Source organism: Bos indicus x Bos taurus, chromosome 13 (assembly GCF_003369695.1).
Source record: "Bos indicus x Bos taurus breed Angus x Brahman F1 hybrid chromosome 13, Bos_hybrid_MaternalHap_v2.0, whole genome shotgun sequence".
Taxonomy (NCBI): domain Eukaryota; kingdom Metazoa; phylum Chordata; class Mammalia; order Artiodactyla; family Bovidae; genus Bos; species Bos indicus x Bos taurus.
The window spans coordinates 73,855,032-73,869,559 of record NC_040088.1 but is presented as its reverse complement, the minus strand read 5'-3'; the positions used below and the strand labels follow the sequence as shown (position 1 = coordinate 73,869,559).

General features: G+C 40.6%; 1 protein-coding gene across 3 annotated transcripts in view; it reads left to right on the top strand.

Moving 5' to 3' along the window:
• The window catches only part of MACROD2 (MACRO domain containing 2), a 2,312,183-nt gene that overhangs the window by 2,164,416 nt on the left and 133,239 nt on the right, over nt 1–14,528 (top strand). For all 3 annotated transcript variants that reach the window (XM_027560273.1, XM_027560275.1, XM_027560274.1), the window contains one exon: nt 3,324–3,392. In XM_027560273.1, coding sequence (XP_027416074.1) covers nt 3,324–3,392 — 69 coding nt within the window. The remainder of the gene's footprint in view (nt 1–3,323; nt 3,393–14,528) is intronic.

The following is a 14,528-nucleotide window of genomic DNA, read 5'->3' as shown; positions in this document are numbered from 1 at the left end:
CTCTGGGCCCTGAAATAGGGCAGTGAACTATAAAGACAGTATCTTTTCTTTATTGAAATTTATACTCGGGTGGCAGTGATCCAAAAGGAAATAATAAGAAAAGCGTGGTAGTGATAAGTGCCTCGTGGAGAAATGAGGTAATGCAGAAGGAATCCTGAGAAGACAGCTTTCCATTGGCTGGACTCAGGGAGGACTCCCTGACGACAGTAATTAAAGTGAAATCTCAGGGATAAAATGGCCGGAGAACGTTCCAGATGGAAGGACCAGAGAATGCAGATGTTCAGGCAAATTTTAACATATCAGAGAAGGACGTTCAGAGTGACTGGAGCCTGATGGATGAGAGAGAACAGGGGTGGGATTTGGGAAAACACCCTAGGACCAGGTTATGTCTAATGTAATCAGTAAGAACTGATTCTGTTAGAACTACAAGGGGAAGCCAATGGAAGGCTTTTGGTAGTGAGGGAGCATAGTCAGTTTTAACTAGCTCACTCTTGCCTGTGAATGAAAATGAGTCAAAAGAGCCAGAGTGAGACCAGTTGAAAGATGGTAGCAGGAAAGTAGTGATGGGCGGTTCCTGGAAATGCAGACAAAATGGACTGACTGCTGTGTTTTCATAGGTGGCAGGAGGTACTGATGGCTTAGATACAGGGCATGGGGACCCAGGCTACATCCTAGGCTTTTAGCATCAGTAACTATGTGGATGATGGTGCCACTGACTAGTGTATGAAAGACTGGCCACAGGGCACAGTTTTTGTTAATAGAGTGGATAGTTCGGATTTGGCCATGGTAAATCCAGGAGGACTCTCAGCCATATGGGATGTCAAGAAGCCAGTTAGATACATGAGTCTGGATGTCTAGGGAGAGATGTGGACCAGAACTACAGACGTGGGTGTCGCTGGTATAAAAATGCTACTTACAGCCACATGACTCGGCAAGATTCACTGGAGAGAACATGTAAATAAGGAGAAGAGTCGGGCCTGGGATAGACACCATGGCATCTAGATATGTGGCAACAAGGGAAAAGGAACCGCTGCAGCAGGACAGTATTTCAGAAAGAACGGAGTAGACTCTGAGATGCTACTGAGAAGTCAAGGAAGGTAAGAAAGGAAAAAATGACGCTTGGATTTGGCAGTGAGGTCACTGACACCTTTAAGAAGAGAATACTCCAAGGAGGATGGAAGCCAATTGGAGTGCGTTACAGGAAGACTATGAGAGGAGGAAGTCTGCTATCTCGGGTTGCCTTGAAGGGAAGCAGAGAACTGGGATGATGTGACACTGAAGGAGAGTTGGTTATGTTAGTCTGTTCTTTTGTTTTTCATAGGAGTTTGTCACCTAACCAAAGAAAGTGATTCATCTCCCATTATCTCCCTACTAAAAATTTTTATTCTCTGTTCTGGTAGAAATGTGACCTGAAAGTGATAGTCATGTACATTACCGACAAAGGATATGCTGAAAAAAATATCTGGTTAGCCTTTATTTTGTTGAAAGTATACATATTTGTTAATTACTCACAGAATAATATTAATACTATGTCAAAGATTCAGTTTAATAAGTGTATCTGTAAAGTTTTAAAGGCATTACCAAGGTAGCCACTTTTTTACTTTGTGTGGAAAAATCAATCTTCTTTTGAGATATTCAACACATTATTATAAAGTAGATTTTTGTTAGATTCTTTTGCTCAGCTGTGAGTTTCCCTGGTGGCTCAAACAGTAAAGAATCTAACTGCAATGCAGAAGACCTGAGTTGGATCCCGAGGTTGGGAAGATCCCCTGGAGAAGGGAATGGCTACCCACTCCAGAGGACTTCGTATGTGGCGCTAGTGGTAAAGAACCCGCCTGCCAATGCAGAAGACATAAGAGACACGAGTTCAATCCCTGGGTTGGAAAGATCCCCTGGAGGAGGAAATGGCAACCCACTCCAGTATTCTAACTTGGAGAATCCCATGAGCAGAGCAGCCTGTTGGGCTACAGTCCACAGGGTTGCAAAGAGTCAGACATGACTGAGCAACTAACACATGTTTGCCCAGCTGTAGGTGAATATAAATGTCCTGAGCGTGCATGTGTGTGTGTGTGTGTTGTCATGCGTTTTTGAGTTATCTTTAGTTGTATAACCTCGTTACTGCGTGAAAAAATGTATACATTCCTTTTCCATTTGTCAAGTAGTAACCATTCCAAATGATTCTGGTAATCCTTCGCATCTTAAATTTACTATTTTAGTGTTAGTAAGTTAGTTACTATTCTGCAGGCCAAGTGGAGTGAGTCCATGGAGTGCTGAAGTCCTAAATAGAAAGACCAGCTCTGATGAGGTTCATTGCTGCTGTGCTTGGCGGGGAGGGGGCGGCGCAGGACAGGGACCTCCAGGTTCCTTAGTCCCCACCCTGTGCTCGACTGACATGAAATCACCAAGCACCTTTTGGTGCTTTGTGACAAACGCTCGCCTTCTCCCGGGCCTCTGCACCCACACCCGTCAGACGCGCCCCCTGCAGCCTGACAGCATGGTGTAAAGGGATGAGGCGCGGTGCTAAGGAAACCCAGACTTTAAACACACGCACAGAAAAGCACTTTGTAGAAACTTGCAACCCTTTACTAAGAAAACTAGCCTACCATTGTTCTAGAGGCAAGGGAAGAAACAAAAGGCCAAAGCATAACAGTCCCAGTCTTCTTCACCGAAACACACTTTAGTTCACTGGGCTCAGTCTTTTTTTTTTTTTTTTTTTTTGGCTTTGTTGATTTTTGCTATGGTCTCTTTTGTTTCTTTTGCATTTATTTCTGCTCTAATTTTTAAGATTTCTTTCCTTCTACTAACCCTGGGGTTCTTCATTTCTTCCTTTTCTAGTTGCTTTAGGTGTAGAGTTAGGTTATTTATTTGACTTTTTTCTTGTTTCTTGAGGTGTGCCTGTATTGCTATGAACTTTCCCCTTAGGACTGCTTTTACTGTGTCCCACAGGTTTTGGGTTGTTGTGTTTTCATTTTCATTCGTTTCTATGCAAATTTTGATTTCTTTTTTGATTTCTTCTGTGATTTGTTGGTTATTCAGCAGGGTGTTGTTCATCCTCCATATGTTGGAATTTTTAATAGTTTTTCTCCTGTAATTGAGATCTAATCTTACTGCATTGTGGTCAGTGGGCTCAGTCTTAACTAAGGGTTCTTGTTCCATTAGTCATAGAGGAGGGTCACAGACCCCAGCCCCTCCAAAGAGCATTCAGTGTCTGAGAGCGTGAAACGGGCTCCTATGTCCTTCGGTGGAGTGGGAGGTTAAGGTGGGTAGGGCAGCACTAACCTCACAGTACGGACTCTGAGACAGTGTCTCTTTCTGCCTTACAGATGGCACCAGCACTGCTTCGGCGCCAAGCCCTTCTTCAGAGGAAGCAGTTGAAGTCTGTAAAGATGAAGGTATGAGACCACTTACTCATCTAAAAATCTGTGCAAACTCTTAGAAAACCATCTGGATTTTGTTTGTTTGGGGAAAATGAAATAGTGAGCAAATCCATCCAATCCTCTTTAAGCATGACTATTTCCAACACAAATATCCAACCTGCTCTATTTTATTCCATATCTACCCTTTTCAGAATTTGTATATCCATTTGTTCCTCTAACAGTAACTGTTCATGAAACAACAGGATGATTGGAAAAATTATGTTTAAAGAAGATGTTTATTCGAAACAACAGAAGGAAGCTGTTTACAGCTACTTGTCAGGAATGGGTTCATTTGAGAATCACCTACCAGAGAACACCATTATCTAGACAGAATAAAAAAGAAATGTTTGAAAGGCATCCTTGAAAATAAATCTTTGACAAGAGCATCATTTCTCATTTTATGGACAGTTACCATGAGAAAATGTTGCTGACCCAAGTATCTTTAAAAGAAGAAAAAAGGAAAAGAAAAATTTATGTAGGTTCTAAGAGAAAATTTGAGGGAGAAATTGCAGGGACATTCATGTGCAGATAACACAGTTTTTAAACAGATAACACAGTACTACCTAAAGGAAAATGAAATTGTCATTTCTCCCCCCTGTGATTAATTTTCCCCACACACAAAAAGTAATATTTTAAATCTGTAATTGACAACTACTAAAAGCTCTCTGAATGGTAGATGAGATTGTTGTACAAATGGGCATCTGCTAAACCATATGACCTTCTTGGAACTTTTAGATTAACATGCTGAATGCGTTTCTTCAGTTTGGAGTGATAAGAAAATGTATCTGCGTGTAAGATTGATATTAGTTAGTCCTGGAATCGGAGAAGGCAATGGCACCCCCACTCCAGTACTGTTGCCCAGAAAATCCCATGGACGGAGGAGCCTGGTAGGCTGCAGTCCATGGGGTTGCTAAGAGTTAGACACGACTGAGTGACTTCACTTTCACTTTCCACTTTCATGCATTGCAGAAGGAAATGGCAACCCACTCCAGTGTTCTTGCCTGGAGAATCCCATGGACGGAGAAGCCTGGTAGGCTGCAGTCCATGGGGTCACACAGAGTCAGACACGACTGAAGCAACTTGGCAGGCAGTCCTGGAATCAATGTTTAGAAAATCAAAGTTGTCTTAAAAATAACACCCAACTGTTTACATGATTCATTTCATCTCTTGTTGCCTGTAAACGGTTTTTATTAGTGAGACATCCTGTGTAGGAAGGGTAGTTGCTAAGACTGTGAGCTCTGGGGCCAGATGCTTGAGGCCTAGATCCTGTCTCTGGCACTAGAAACGTATGTAGCCTTTCATGAGGAACTCTAGTACTTAGCAAGGAATTAACATGTCATCACAGGCAGTTAACTTCTCTGTGGTTCAGTTTTCTCCTCCATAGAATGGAGAATTACCTCCCAGAATACAGCAATACATGCCCATTGTGCAAACTGTTCCCCTGGTGCCTACGCAGAGTGGGTTCCCCAGGAGACTAGGGAGCTAACCTTTATTAGGGAGGGCTCTTGGAATCAACACTCATGAAAGGAAAGCATGCAAAACTGGATAAAGAAATTGAACTGCAAGGCGTTCTCAACCGAAGCCGCAGCCAGGCTGAAGATGGCGTGACGGTTCTGAGACGTCCAGCTGGGGTGTGGGAGTCTGGCTCTTAAAAGCTCCCACTGAGGAGTCACCTGTCACTGGCTGCCAGGGGAAGGGGCTGTGGTCTTGGATGAAGCCTCTCTCTTCTGTTCAGATGATCCTAGAAGCTTGAGAAGGGATGAGGGCCGCCTATGACTAGAAGAGGAAGCTCTTCCTTCCTGAAGGGGGATCCTGTGGACCAAGACAGCACCCACTGTTCTGTTGCTTTTGCTGGTCTTTTTTCTTGTTCCTTGTCTTTTCTCTTTTTTTAATGACTCCCTTGGCATCTCCCTTTATACTATTCAAATATGTGTTTTTTGCTTGTTGTTTTATGTTTGTTTTTTGGGTTTTTTGTGCTCGGCTTTCTTTACACCATGTGGGCTTCTTCTATCTGTTGTGTGTGGGGGGCTTCTCTGGCGGTGCACAGGCTTAGTCGCTCTGCGGCATGTGGGGTCTTAGTTCCCCAACTGGGAATCGAGCCCCATCCTCTGTATCTCCCTGTGTCTCCTACATCTCCCACATTGGCAAGCAGATTCTTTACTACCGAGCCACCTGAAAAGCCCTCCCAATCATTCAGCCTGTGATAAAAAAATTTTTAATGTCTTGAAGTAGAATAGGAGAGTTTTAGGAAACAAGAGAAATAGTCTAATTTAAGTGCTTCAAACTGAGATACTTCCTGTGGAGTTGTTTGGTTTGGAGATGTCACACCTTTACAGAAACACACCGTGATGTTTCTTCATGCTTTTAGGATCTCACACCATTAATTGCTCATGCCAGGATCAGTTTCTCAGAACACTTTTACATGTTTCTTTTTTTACACGAAACTTTTAATGGTGGTAACTCCAGTGAGTTCTGAAATGTATCACAAATGCCAGTTCCTAATAAGACCGAATGTGAAGTTTGGGGGATTCTTTTACTGAAATTGTTAATATCCATTAACCCCTATATCTAAGGAAAAGAATTTTGAAGTGCACATTTACATGTGACCCAGTTTCCATTAAAATTAGAATATACAGGTTATGATTTTTACCTTTTTTCTGAAATAGCAGGTATTTATGGAAGACCACTATTTTAACTGATTATCATTCCAATGCTTAGACTAAGCGTCTATTGCTTATAGAACTGCAAATGTTGGAAATATTACATAGTTTAGCTTGATTGATAGAGACATGGCTTAGAATGAAAAAAAAAGAAATGAATGTGCCATTGAGATCCTCCAAGATTGAGGTCGTGATGAGGTTAAAAGGCATTCATATGTGTTGAGAATTCATTTCAAATACTCACCGTCATGTTACATGCAGAAATATATCTCCTTGGTGATGTCTGGGCTATTTATGATCTCTGCAGCTATAACACTGCTTATAAAAATGCTTATTACACTCTCCAGTTTAAGTGCCGAGCATTTTGCTGACCATAGGTTCTCAAGGAGCCCCTGCTCTTGTCTTTGTTTCTAGGCTTTGCTTCTAACCCAGCATCTTCTTCTTAGGTCTTGGAATCACCAATATTATGGACTGGCCTTTTTTTTAGTATCCTTTCCAATATAATTCTCAGAAATTTTGAGCCTCGTCAGTTATTTTTAGCTTGGCTTATTGGTTGGCTGGCTTTATATTTGTTATAATTTTGGCTCCCACAGGAACCCCAATGTCTTAGAGTGCAAGGACTAAAAATAAACAAAAAACTGAGCAGGCTAATGTCACTTGGTTTGGAAGACAAGATTTTCTTTTTTTAATTAAAACAGGTATGTGGAAGCAGAATATTTTCAAGAGGAAACATCTTTGGGGATGTCTTCTAGGTCTGTGATTTTGTTCAAGTATTCTAGCCACATTTCCCACCAGGTTCTGAGAATGGATACTTATTGCCCATTTACCCTGTGTAACTGCTAACCATCCAAACCGCTAACAGAAGGAGGTACAACTCATAGATCAAGAGCTAGAGTCTGAGTTCCAGACAGAGGATACCTGTTCCCAGGGACTCATCCCAGCCCCTGGGTGGGCAGTGGTTGAGCTGGGAGGATGAGACGTGAGGAGGAGGAATACGGATGAATAATTCATCCATACGGGGTGGATGCAACAGCCAGGACTGAATAGAAATGAACTCCAAGTTAGAGAAACCTGAGAAAATATCTGTCAGTTGATAGGAGCTCTGAGGTCATTTATAAAACGGGGCACGCACTTGTCTATTGGCAGATTTCTTTCTCTACTGGTAAAAATATTCCAGTGATTGATTTAACGGTAGTTTACAATTTAAATCCTTAAATGCAAACCCAAGAGTACAAATGTTAAGGCTATTTAAGTTAGCAAATATAGAAGCAATCAGATGAAGGGGAGTGTAAACCCAGGATTAAAATGAGCATTAGGAATATCAAGTACTCTGGTTGAAATTGCGACATCATTGTCATCATTATTTAATATATAGTCAGTCTGCTTAACTCAAGGAGAGTTCTCTGTTCTGTTAACTCTTAATAGATCATCCTCACTTGTAGCCAAGGTTAAGGCACCTTATTAGGGGGAAAAATGCTGTTTAAACACATCTTGATTCCCCTATCTTATTTCTTTTTGTTGTCGTTTAGTCACTAAGTCGTGTCCCACTCTTTGTGACCCCATGGACTGTAACTCGCCAGGCTCCTCTGTCCATGGGATTCTCCAGGCAAGAATACTGGAGTAGGTTGTCATTTCCTTCTCCAGGGGATCTTCCCAACCCAGGGATCAAACTGGTATCTCCTTCATTGGCAAGTGGATTCTTTTACCATTGAACCACCTGGGAAGCCCATCTTATATCTTAATCAGTACCACTTTGAATTTGAAGGTCAGCTAGACTAAACCATATGCTCATCATATGAACAAAATCAACTAATGCTCAGGTTCACACACACTCGAGGTCGTATTCCTTCGGAGCTCTGAGTAAGTCACATAATTGCTGTCTGCTGTTTATTAAGTGGATGTCACTTGGCAAAGGACGCCTTAACATTGAATCTAGTTTCAGGCCTCCTAGCAGTCAGAATTTCCATAGGATGGGGGAAGGCTTGAGAAAGAGTCAAACTTGCCAAAGAAGACAGCAGAGAAAGGATTGGGTTATGGGTGAGGAATTGGATTCAGGGATGAGCAAGTGAAGTTAAGTGAAGTGAAAGTCGCTCAGTCGTGTCCAGCTCTTTGTGACCCCATGGACCCCATGGACTGCATGGAATTCTCCAGGCCAGAATACCGGAGTGGGTAGCCTTTTCCTTCTCCAGGGTATCTTCCCAACCCAGGGTTCGAACCCAGGTCTCCTGCATTGCAGACGGATTCTTTACCAGCTGAGCCACAAGGGAAGCCCAAGAGATGAGCATAAATGCTCCCAACCACGAGTAGCTGTAAGCCTCCAGAATCTGTTTCTATTCCTTGTCTACATGTTGGAGAGAAACAATACACTGGGCCACCCATGAAGCTCCCCTCAGACTTCGCTCATCTGATTTTCTTAGTCCTTTCCCTGTTCTTGGAATCCATTCTCGCCCTGCTTAGCATCCTCCCCATGACCTACCACAGTGGAACAGAGCTGTTCCCCTGCCCTAGATATGCACCGATGGAGGTCTGTAGACACCACGACACCTCTGGGCTATCACTCTTGAATGGTAAGAGTCTGAAGTGTGGAATGAGAGCCATTGCCCTCTGGTAGTTCAGTGAAGAGGAAGGAGCTAAGACAAATGTAGTGTCACCTGGACTCAGTTCAGTTCAGTTCAGTCGCTCAGTTGTGTCCAACTCTTTGTGACCCCATGAATTGCAGCACGCCAGCCCTCCCTGTCCATCACCAACTCCCAGAGTTCACACAAACTCCTGTCCATCAAGTCAGTGATGCCATCCAGCCATCTCATCCTCTGTCATCCCCTTCTCCTCCTGCCCCCAATCCCTCCCAACATCAGAGTCTTTTCCAATGAGTCAACTCTTCGCATGAGATGGCCAAAGTATTGGAGTTTCAGCTCCAATACTTCTTCTTTCCAAAGAAGAGCCAGGACTGATCTCCTTTAGAATGGATTGGTTGGATCTCCTTGAAGTCCAAGGGATGCGCAAGAGTCTTCTCCAACACCACAGTTCAAAAGCATCAATTCTTCGGCACTCAGCTTTCTTCACAGTCCAACTCTCACATTCGTACATGACCACTGGAAAAACCACAGCCTTGACTAGACGGACCTTTGTTGGCAAAGTAATGTCTCTGCTTTTGTATATGCTATCTAGATTGGTCATAACTTTCCTTCCAAGGAGTAAGCGTCTTTTAAGTTCATGGCTGCAGTCACCATCTACAGTGATTTTAGAGCCCCCAAAAAATAAAGTCTGACACTGTTTCCACTGTTTCCCCATCTATTTCCCATGAAGTGATGGGACCAGATGCCATGATCTTAGTTTTCTGAATGTTGAGTTTTAAGCCAACTTTTTCACTCTCCTCTTTCACTTTCATCAAGAGGCTTTTTAGTTCCTCTTCACTTTCTGCCATAAGGGTGGTGTCATCTGCATATCTGAGGTTATTGATATTTCTCCCAGCAATCTTGATTCCAACTTGTGCTTCTTACAGTCCAGCGTTTCTCATGATGTACTCTGCATAGAAGTTAAATAAGCAGGGTGACAATATACAGCCTTGACATACTCCTTTCCCTATTTGGAACCAGTCTGTTGTTCCATGTCCAGTTCTAACTGTTGCTTCCTGACCTGAATACAGGTTTCTCAAGAGGCAGGTCAGGTGGTCTGGTATTCCCATCTCTTTCAGAATTTTCCACAGTTTATTGTGATCCACACAAAGCCTTTGGCATAGTCAATAAAGCAGAAATAGATGCTTTTCTGGAACTCTCTTGCTTTTTTGATGATCCAGCGGATGTTGGCAATTTGATCTCTGGTTCCTCTGCCTTTTCTAAAACCAGCCTGAACATCTGGATGTTCATAGTTCACGTATTGCTGCGGTGCTTTACATTTCTGTACAATCTATTATTCATTTTGCAAAAAGGTAACCTGAGAGAAAGGAGAGAAAGAAAGATGTGCATGGGGATTGGAGAGAAAAGAACTACTTTAACAATATTAACTCCCATGGCAGATACTCACATGATCTTACATAACCCTCAAAAATGATAGTATCTTATTCCATATGTTTTAGCACTTATTTTTCTACTGGAAAGCATAATGCATATTTATTGAAAAGTATTTTTGAATGCAGAAAAGTATAAAAGGTAGCAAAAGCATATAATCATTTTCATTTCAGAGATTAAATTGTAAAAACAAAAAGTTTGTTTTTCAGTTAGCGACATACCCTGAACATTTTCCCATGTCTTTAGGCATACTTTTTATTGGAGGCATAATATTTCATCATATGGTTGTCCCATAATTTACATAGCCAGTGTCCTAATGTTAGATTATTTAGTTATTTACAATCTCTCTGTTATAAATAATACAGAAATGCAATATTTATATTTTAGATAAATCTGGATGTGTATCTATGATCAGTTCCTCAGGATAAAATCTTGACTTTGGGTTGATTTACCAGGGAAAAGATTAAGATATTTTTTATTGCTTACCTTTATCTTCTTATTTTAAAAGTAATATGTGTTTATTCAATGAAAAAATAGCAAAAAAAAAAAAAGAAAAAATCACTCATAATGTCAATCCCGAGAGATAAACATATTAGTATGCTAGTATATAAACTTCCAGTCTTTTTCTAGGTTACCACATACATATATATATATTTATATATTTATATATATATATATATGAAGTGTTTTTTTTGGGGGGAGCATTCTGCAATGCATACCATTTTGAAGTTGTCTTTTAAATATAGCAAGATTGTGAAATTTTTTCCATGTCTTTTGATAGTCTAATATCATTTAATTGTATTAATAATTCCAATGAGCAAAAGTCTATAATTTACTTACCCAGGCTCCATTTTGAGTCATTTCTTTGGTTTCAGTTTTAAATTCTATACTAGCCAGGAACATTCTTTTAACTTGGTAAATGTTCATGATCATTCCTGTAAGGAAATTCAAATAAATGAAAAAATGCATACAAATCTTAATTTTTTTTTACAATGAATAAAATGTGTTCCTTTTTTTGATTGTTTAAGTAATATATGTTCATTATAGAAAATTCAAATAATTAATGGGAGTGTTTAAGGAATAGAGTAAAAACACATGACCAATACAACATTGTAAAGCAATTATCCTCCAATTGAAAATAAATTTAAAAAATAAAGAGTTAAGACTTAAAACAAAAGAATAAAACCACATATGTAGTCACAGCCTCTTGAGACGACTACCATTTGCATTCTGAGGGCCATTTCTTCACGCATCACTTTCTGAATATTTGCAACCACGTAAAATTTTGTATAAATCAATTATATAATGTGTGATTCTAATATCATTTTCCTTTTATCTTATTTGCTAACTTCCCACTTTCCAGATATTCAGAGGGTAAAGCATGCTGATTAAGAATCTAGTCTCTGAACTCAACTCCCAGAGTCCAGATTCCAGCTCTCCTCTGAGCTCTGTGACTTAGGACAAATTATTTAATCTCTGTGCACCTCAGTTTCCTCATATGTAAAATGGGAATGATGACACCTCCATCATAGGATATTGAACATTAAAACAAGTCAACCCCCTTAAACATGTCAAAGAATGTCGGATACACAGTAGAAGGCACAAAATTTTTAGCCATTGTTAAATATATGTGCTTATTTTCTAAAAAATATGTCATATTCTAGGCACTTGTTACAGACAGCAAAACTTTGTGGAAACTGCTTGTAGTCTTTGTGTAAATCTAATTCATCCATTTTAAAGCTCAAGTGTAATCCATAGCTTGGATACACTATAGTTTATTCGACCATTATCCTATGATGAGCAAGCACTTTCTTCCCACTTTATTGCCATACACACAATGCTGCAATAGATGTCTTTGCCCATATGTCTTTACAAGAAGTGCTTTTATTTGCATGGGAAAAATTCCAAAGCATGCATTCTCCCTTGAGGAGTATAAGTTTTTAATAGATATTGCCAAAGGGCTTTCTCAGAAGACTATAACAATTAGTATTTCTAGCAGCAATCATTATTCTTGTTATTCCTAATTTTCACCTGTTCAGTGGGTATAAAGTAATAACTCATGACATTTAAGATGTCAATATTACTATTCTGATTTTGCAGGTAGCTGAGGCTCAGAAAGTTTGAGTGACTGGTCCAGTTACCCAAAAGGTAGTCAGAATTTGGAAACCAAATCTGCCTGAACCCCAAACCCAGGCTTCTTCAATGCCACCATGCTGCTTTGCAAATCGTGCTTCTGGAGAAAGGGATATCCGTGCCTGCGGGAAGTAGGATGCAGTGGGAGGGCGCGTGGGGAAATAGGGCCCAGGCTAGGCTAGCAGGGTGCTGAGGCTAAGGCGACCGCAGAGACCAGCCTGCTTGGCCCACGTCACAGCCCTGACCCTCATCATGGCCTTGGTCCCAAGCTGAGTGACCATCTTACTCAGGAATGAGGACACAGACACCTTCGGCTATGGACCCCACCAGATATGAAGCTCAGACCTCTTTCTGTATGGTCTGATTTATGCTCCCTCATACCCCACAGGGACCCTGCTCTGCAGCCCAGCTCACTTACCCGTCATCCTCCAAACCTCACTGGCCTGCTGTATTCCACCACATTCTGCTGCATGTGCTCATCCAGGATTCACTCCCAGTATCTTACCTTAGTCTTGCACTTCACTGTTCCCTTCCTGTCTTACTCTTTCTCTCCCCCCTCCCTCTGTCCTTCCCTTATTTCCATCAGATTACCTGAGCCAACACTTCAAGGACAGGAATCAATTCATATAATGCAGGGCAGTTGGTGGAGGGAGAGGAGGAGATCCACATTTTCATCTTTCTTGATTTCTCCTCTCCCTATTACATTTCATCTCATACAAGAGGGAACTGTCTTTTCGCCTGTTTCTTGTAAATCTGTATAAAAATTATCATGTGCCTTATATCTATATAATATACATGACATATCCAACTCACTAGTATGTAAATATCTTGAAATCAGATATCAGATCTCATTCACTTTCATGTTTCAGGACCAATACAGTGACCTGTGCATAGTAGGTCCTCAATATTGGATATAGAACCTATCACAGACAAGGGCCACTTATAATTCTCCTAATGTCATGGCCACTTTCCCAGAATGATTGTTACTATTAAGGCTCTTATTAGAGCAAGTTCCCTTTCCGAACCTCCTGTTTGAAGAAGTGAATTTTCCCTAAATGTTGTAAGAACACAAAAATTCAAGCCATGGACTTCCTTGTTGCACTTTCAGACTTGGATACCCTTATCCTGTAAGAGAACAAGATAAACTTCTAAATGGTGAATGTATATAGATTATTTCCAATGAGTGAGGCTAGTTATGTATGCCTAATTTATGATAAGGCTTTTCAGATAAGCACTTCAAATGCTTTGATTAAATATGTTTAAAATCAGGTTAAAATTGGTCAAAGTAGATAAAAACACTTATCTACTTTTTGGTATTTGAATTTTATTTATCTCCCATTTGGTATAGTCTAAAAATATACTTATATTTTAATATACACATAATTTAAAATACATACAGCAATTGGAAGGCAAGTAACAGTTGCCATCCAATCACATTTTCACGTATGTTTTTTTCTCTTACAAATTAAGTGTGACTGTAATTCTATATTTATAGCAGTCAATTCAGTCATGTGACCTCTTGGGTGTATTCTAAAGATCTGGTGAGTGAGGCTTGGAAACAAAATTATCCCAGACTAGGTCATGGAAATTAACTGTCCAACACACAATTTTGGATCAAACTGTTGCTCCTAATGGGTCTGAATTAAGACAAGCATCCCTGTAATCTATTTTCAGATTCACTGGCCTAGTTTTTAAGCTCTCTGAGGCAAGTCATGTAGCCTTATAAGCCAAATAAGTTTATTTTGGATTCACATCGCCACCCTTGGGTAACCTTTTTAGGTTGTGCCTCAGTTTTCTCCCCTGTAAAATGGGGATAATAATAGTATTTATATCACAGAGTTGTGAAAACTAAAAGTGCTTGTAACAGCTGCTCAAACATAGTAAACTTTCAGCAGGTGTTGACTTTTTTTTTTTTAAACAATCACTGTTATTAAGTGTATGTGTTGGCTTTAGAATTCTAACTACTCCAAATAGGACTCCTATATCTCATTGCATCCTCACCAGATCTATTGACCTGTATAAAGTTAAAGAAGCTCAACTGCAGTTGATAGTCAAAATACATAGCTACAGCTGTGGCTCAGTCCCTCCTCATCAAGGTGAACGTGCTCTGGTCCATCATCCTGGCAGGGACCTGTTGAATATTGAAAACAACTGGAGTAAGCGAGGCAGACAGGCAGGAACACTTCAAACTCTCTCTCTAGCCCCCATTCACCAAGAAGGATTTGATAGCTGGGTAACCTGGATTGAATGCCACTCATAGAGTTTCCCTTTGTTCCTTCTGTGGCTGCTTCTACTTACTCTGTGTTTTAGTC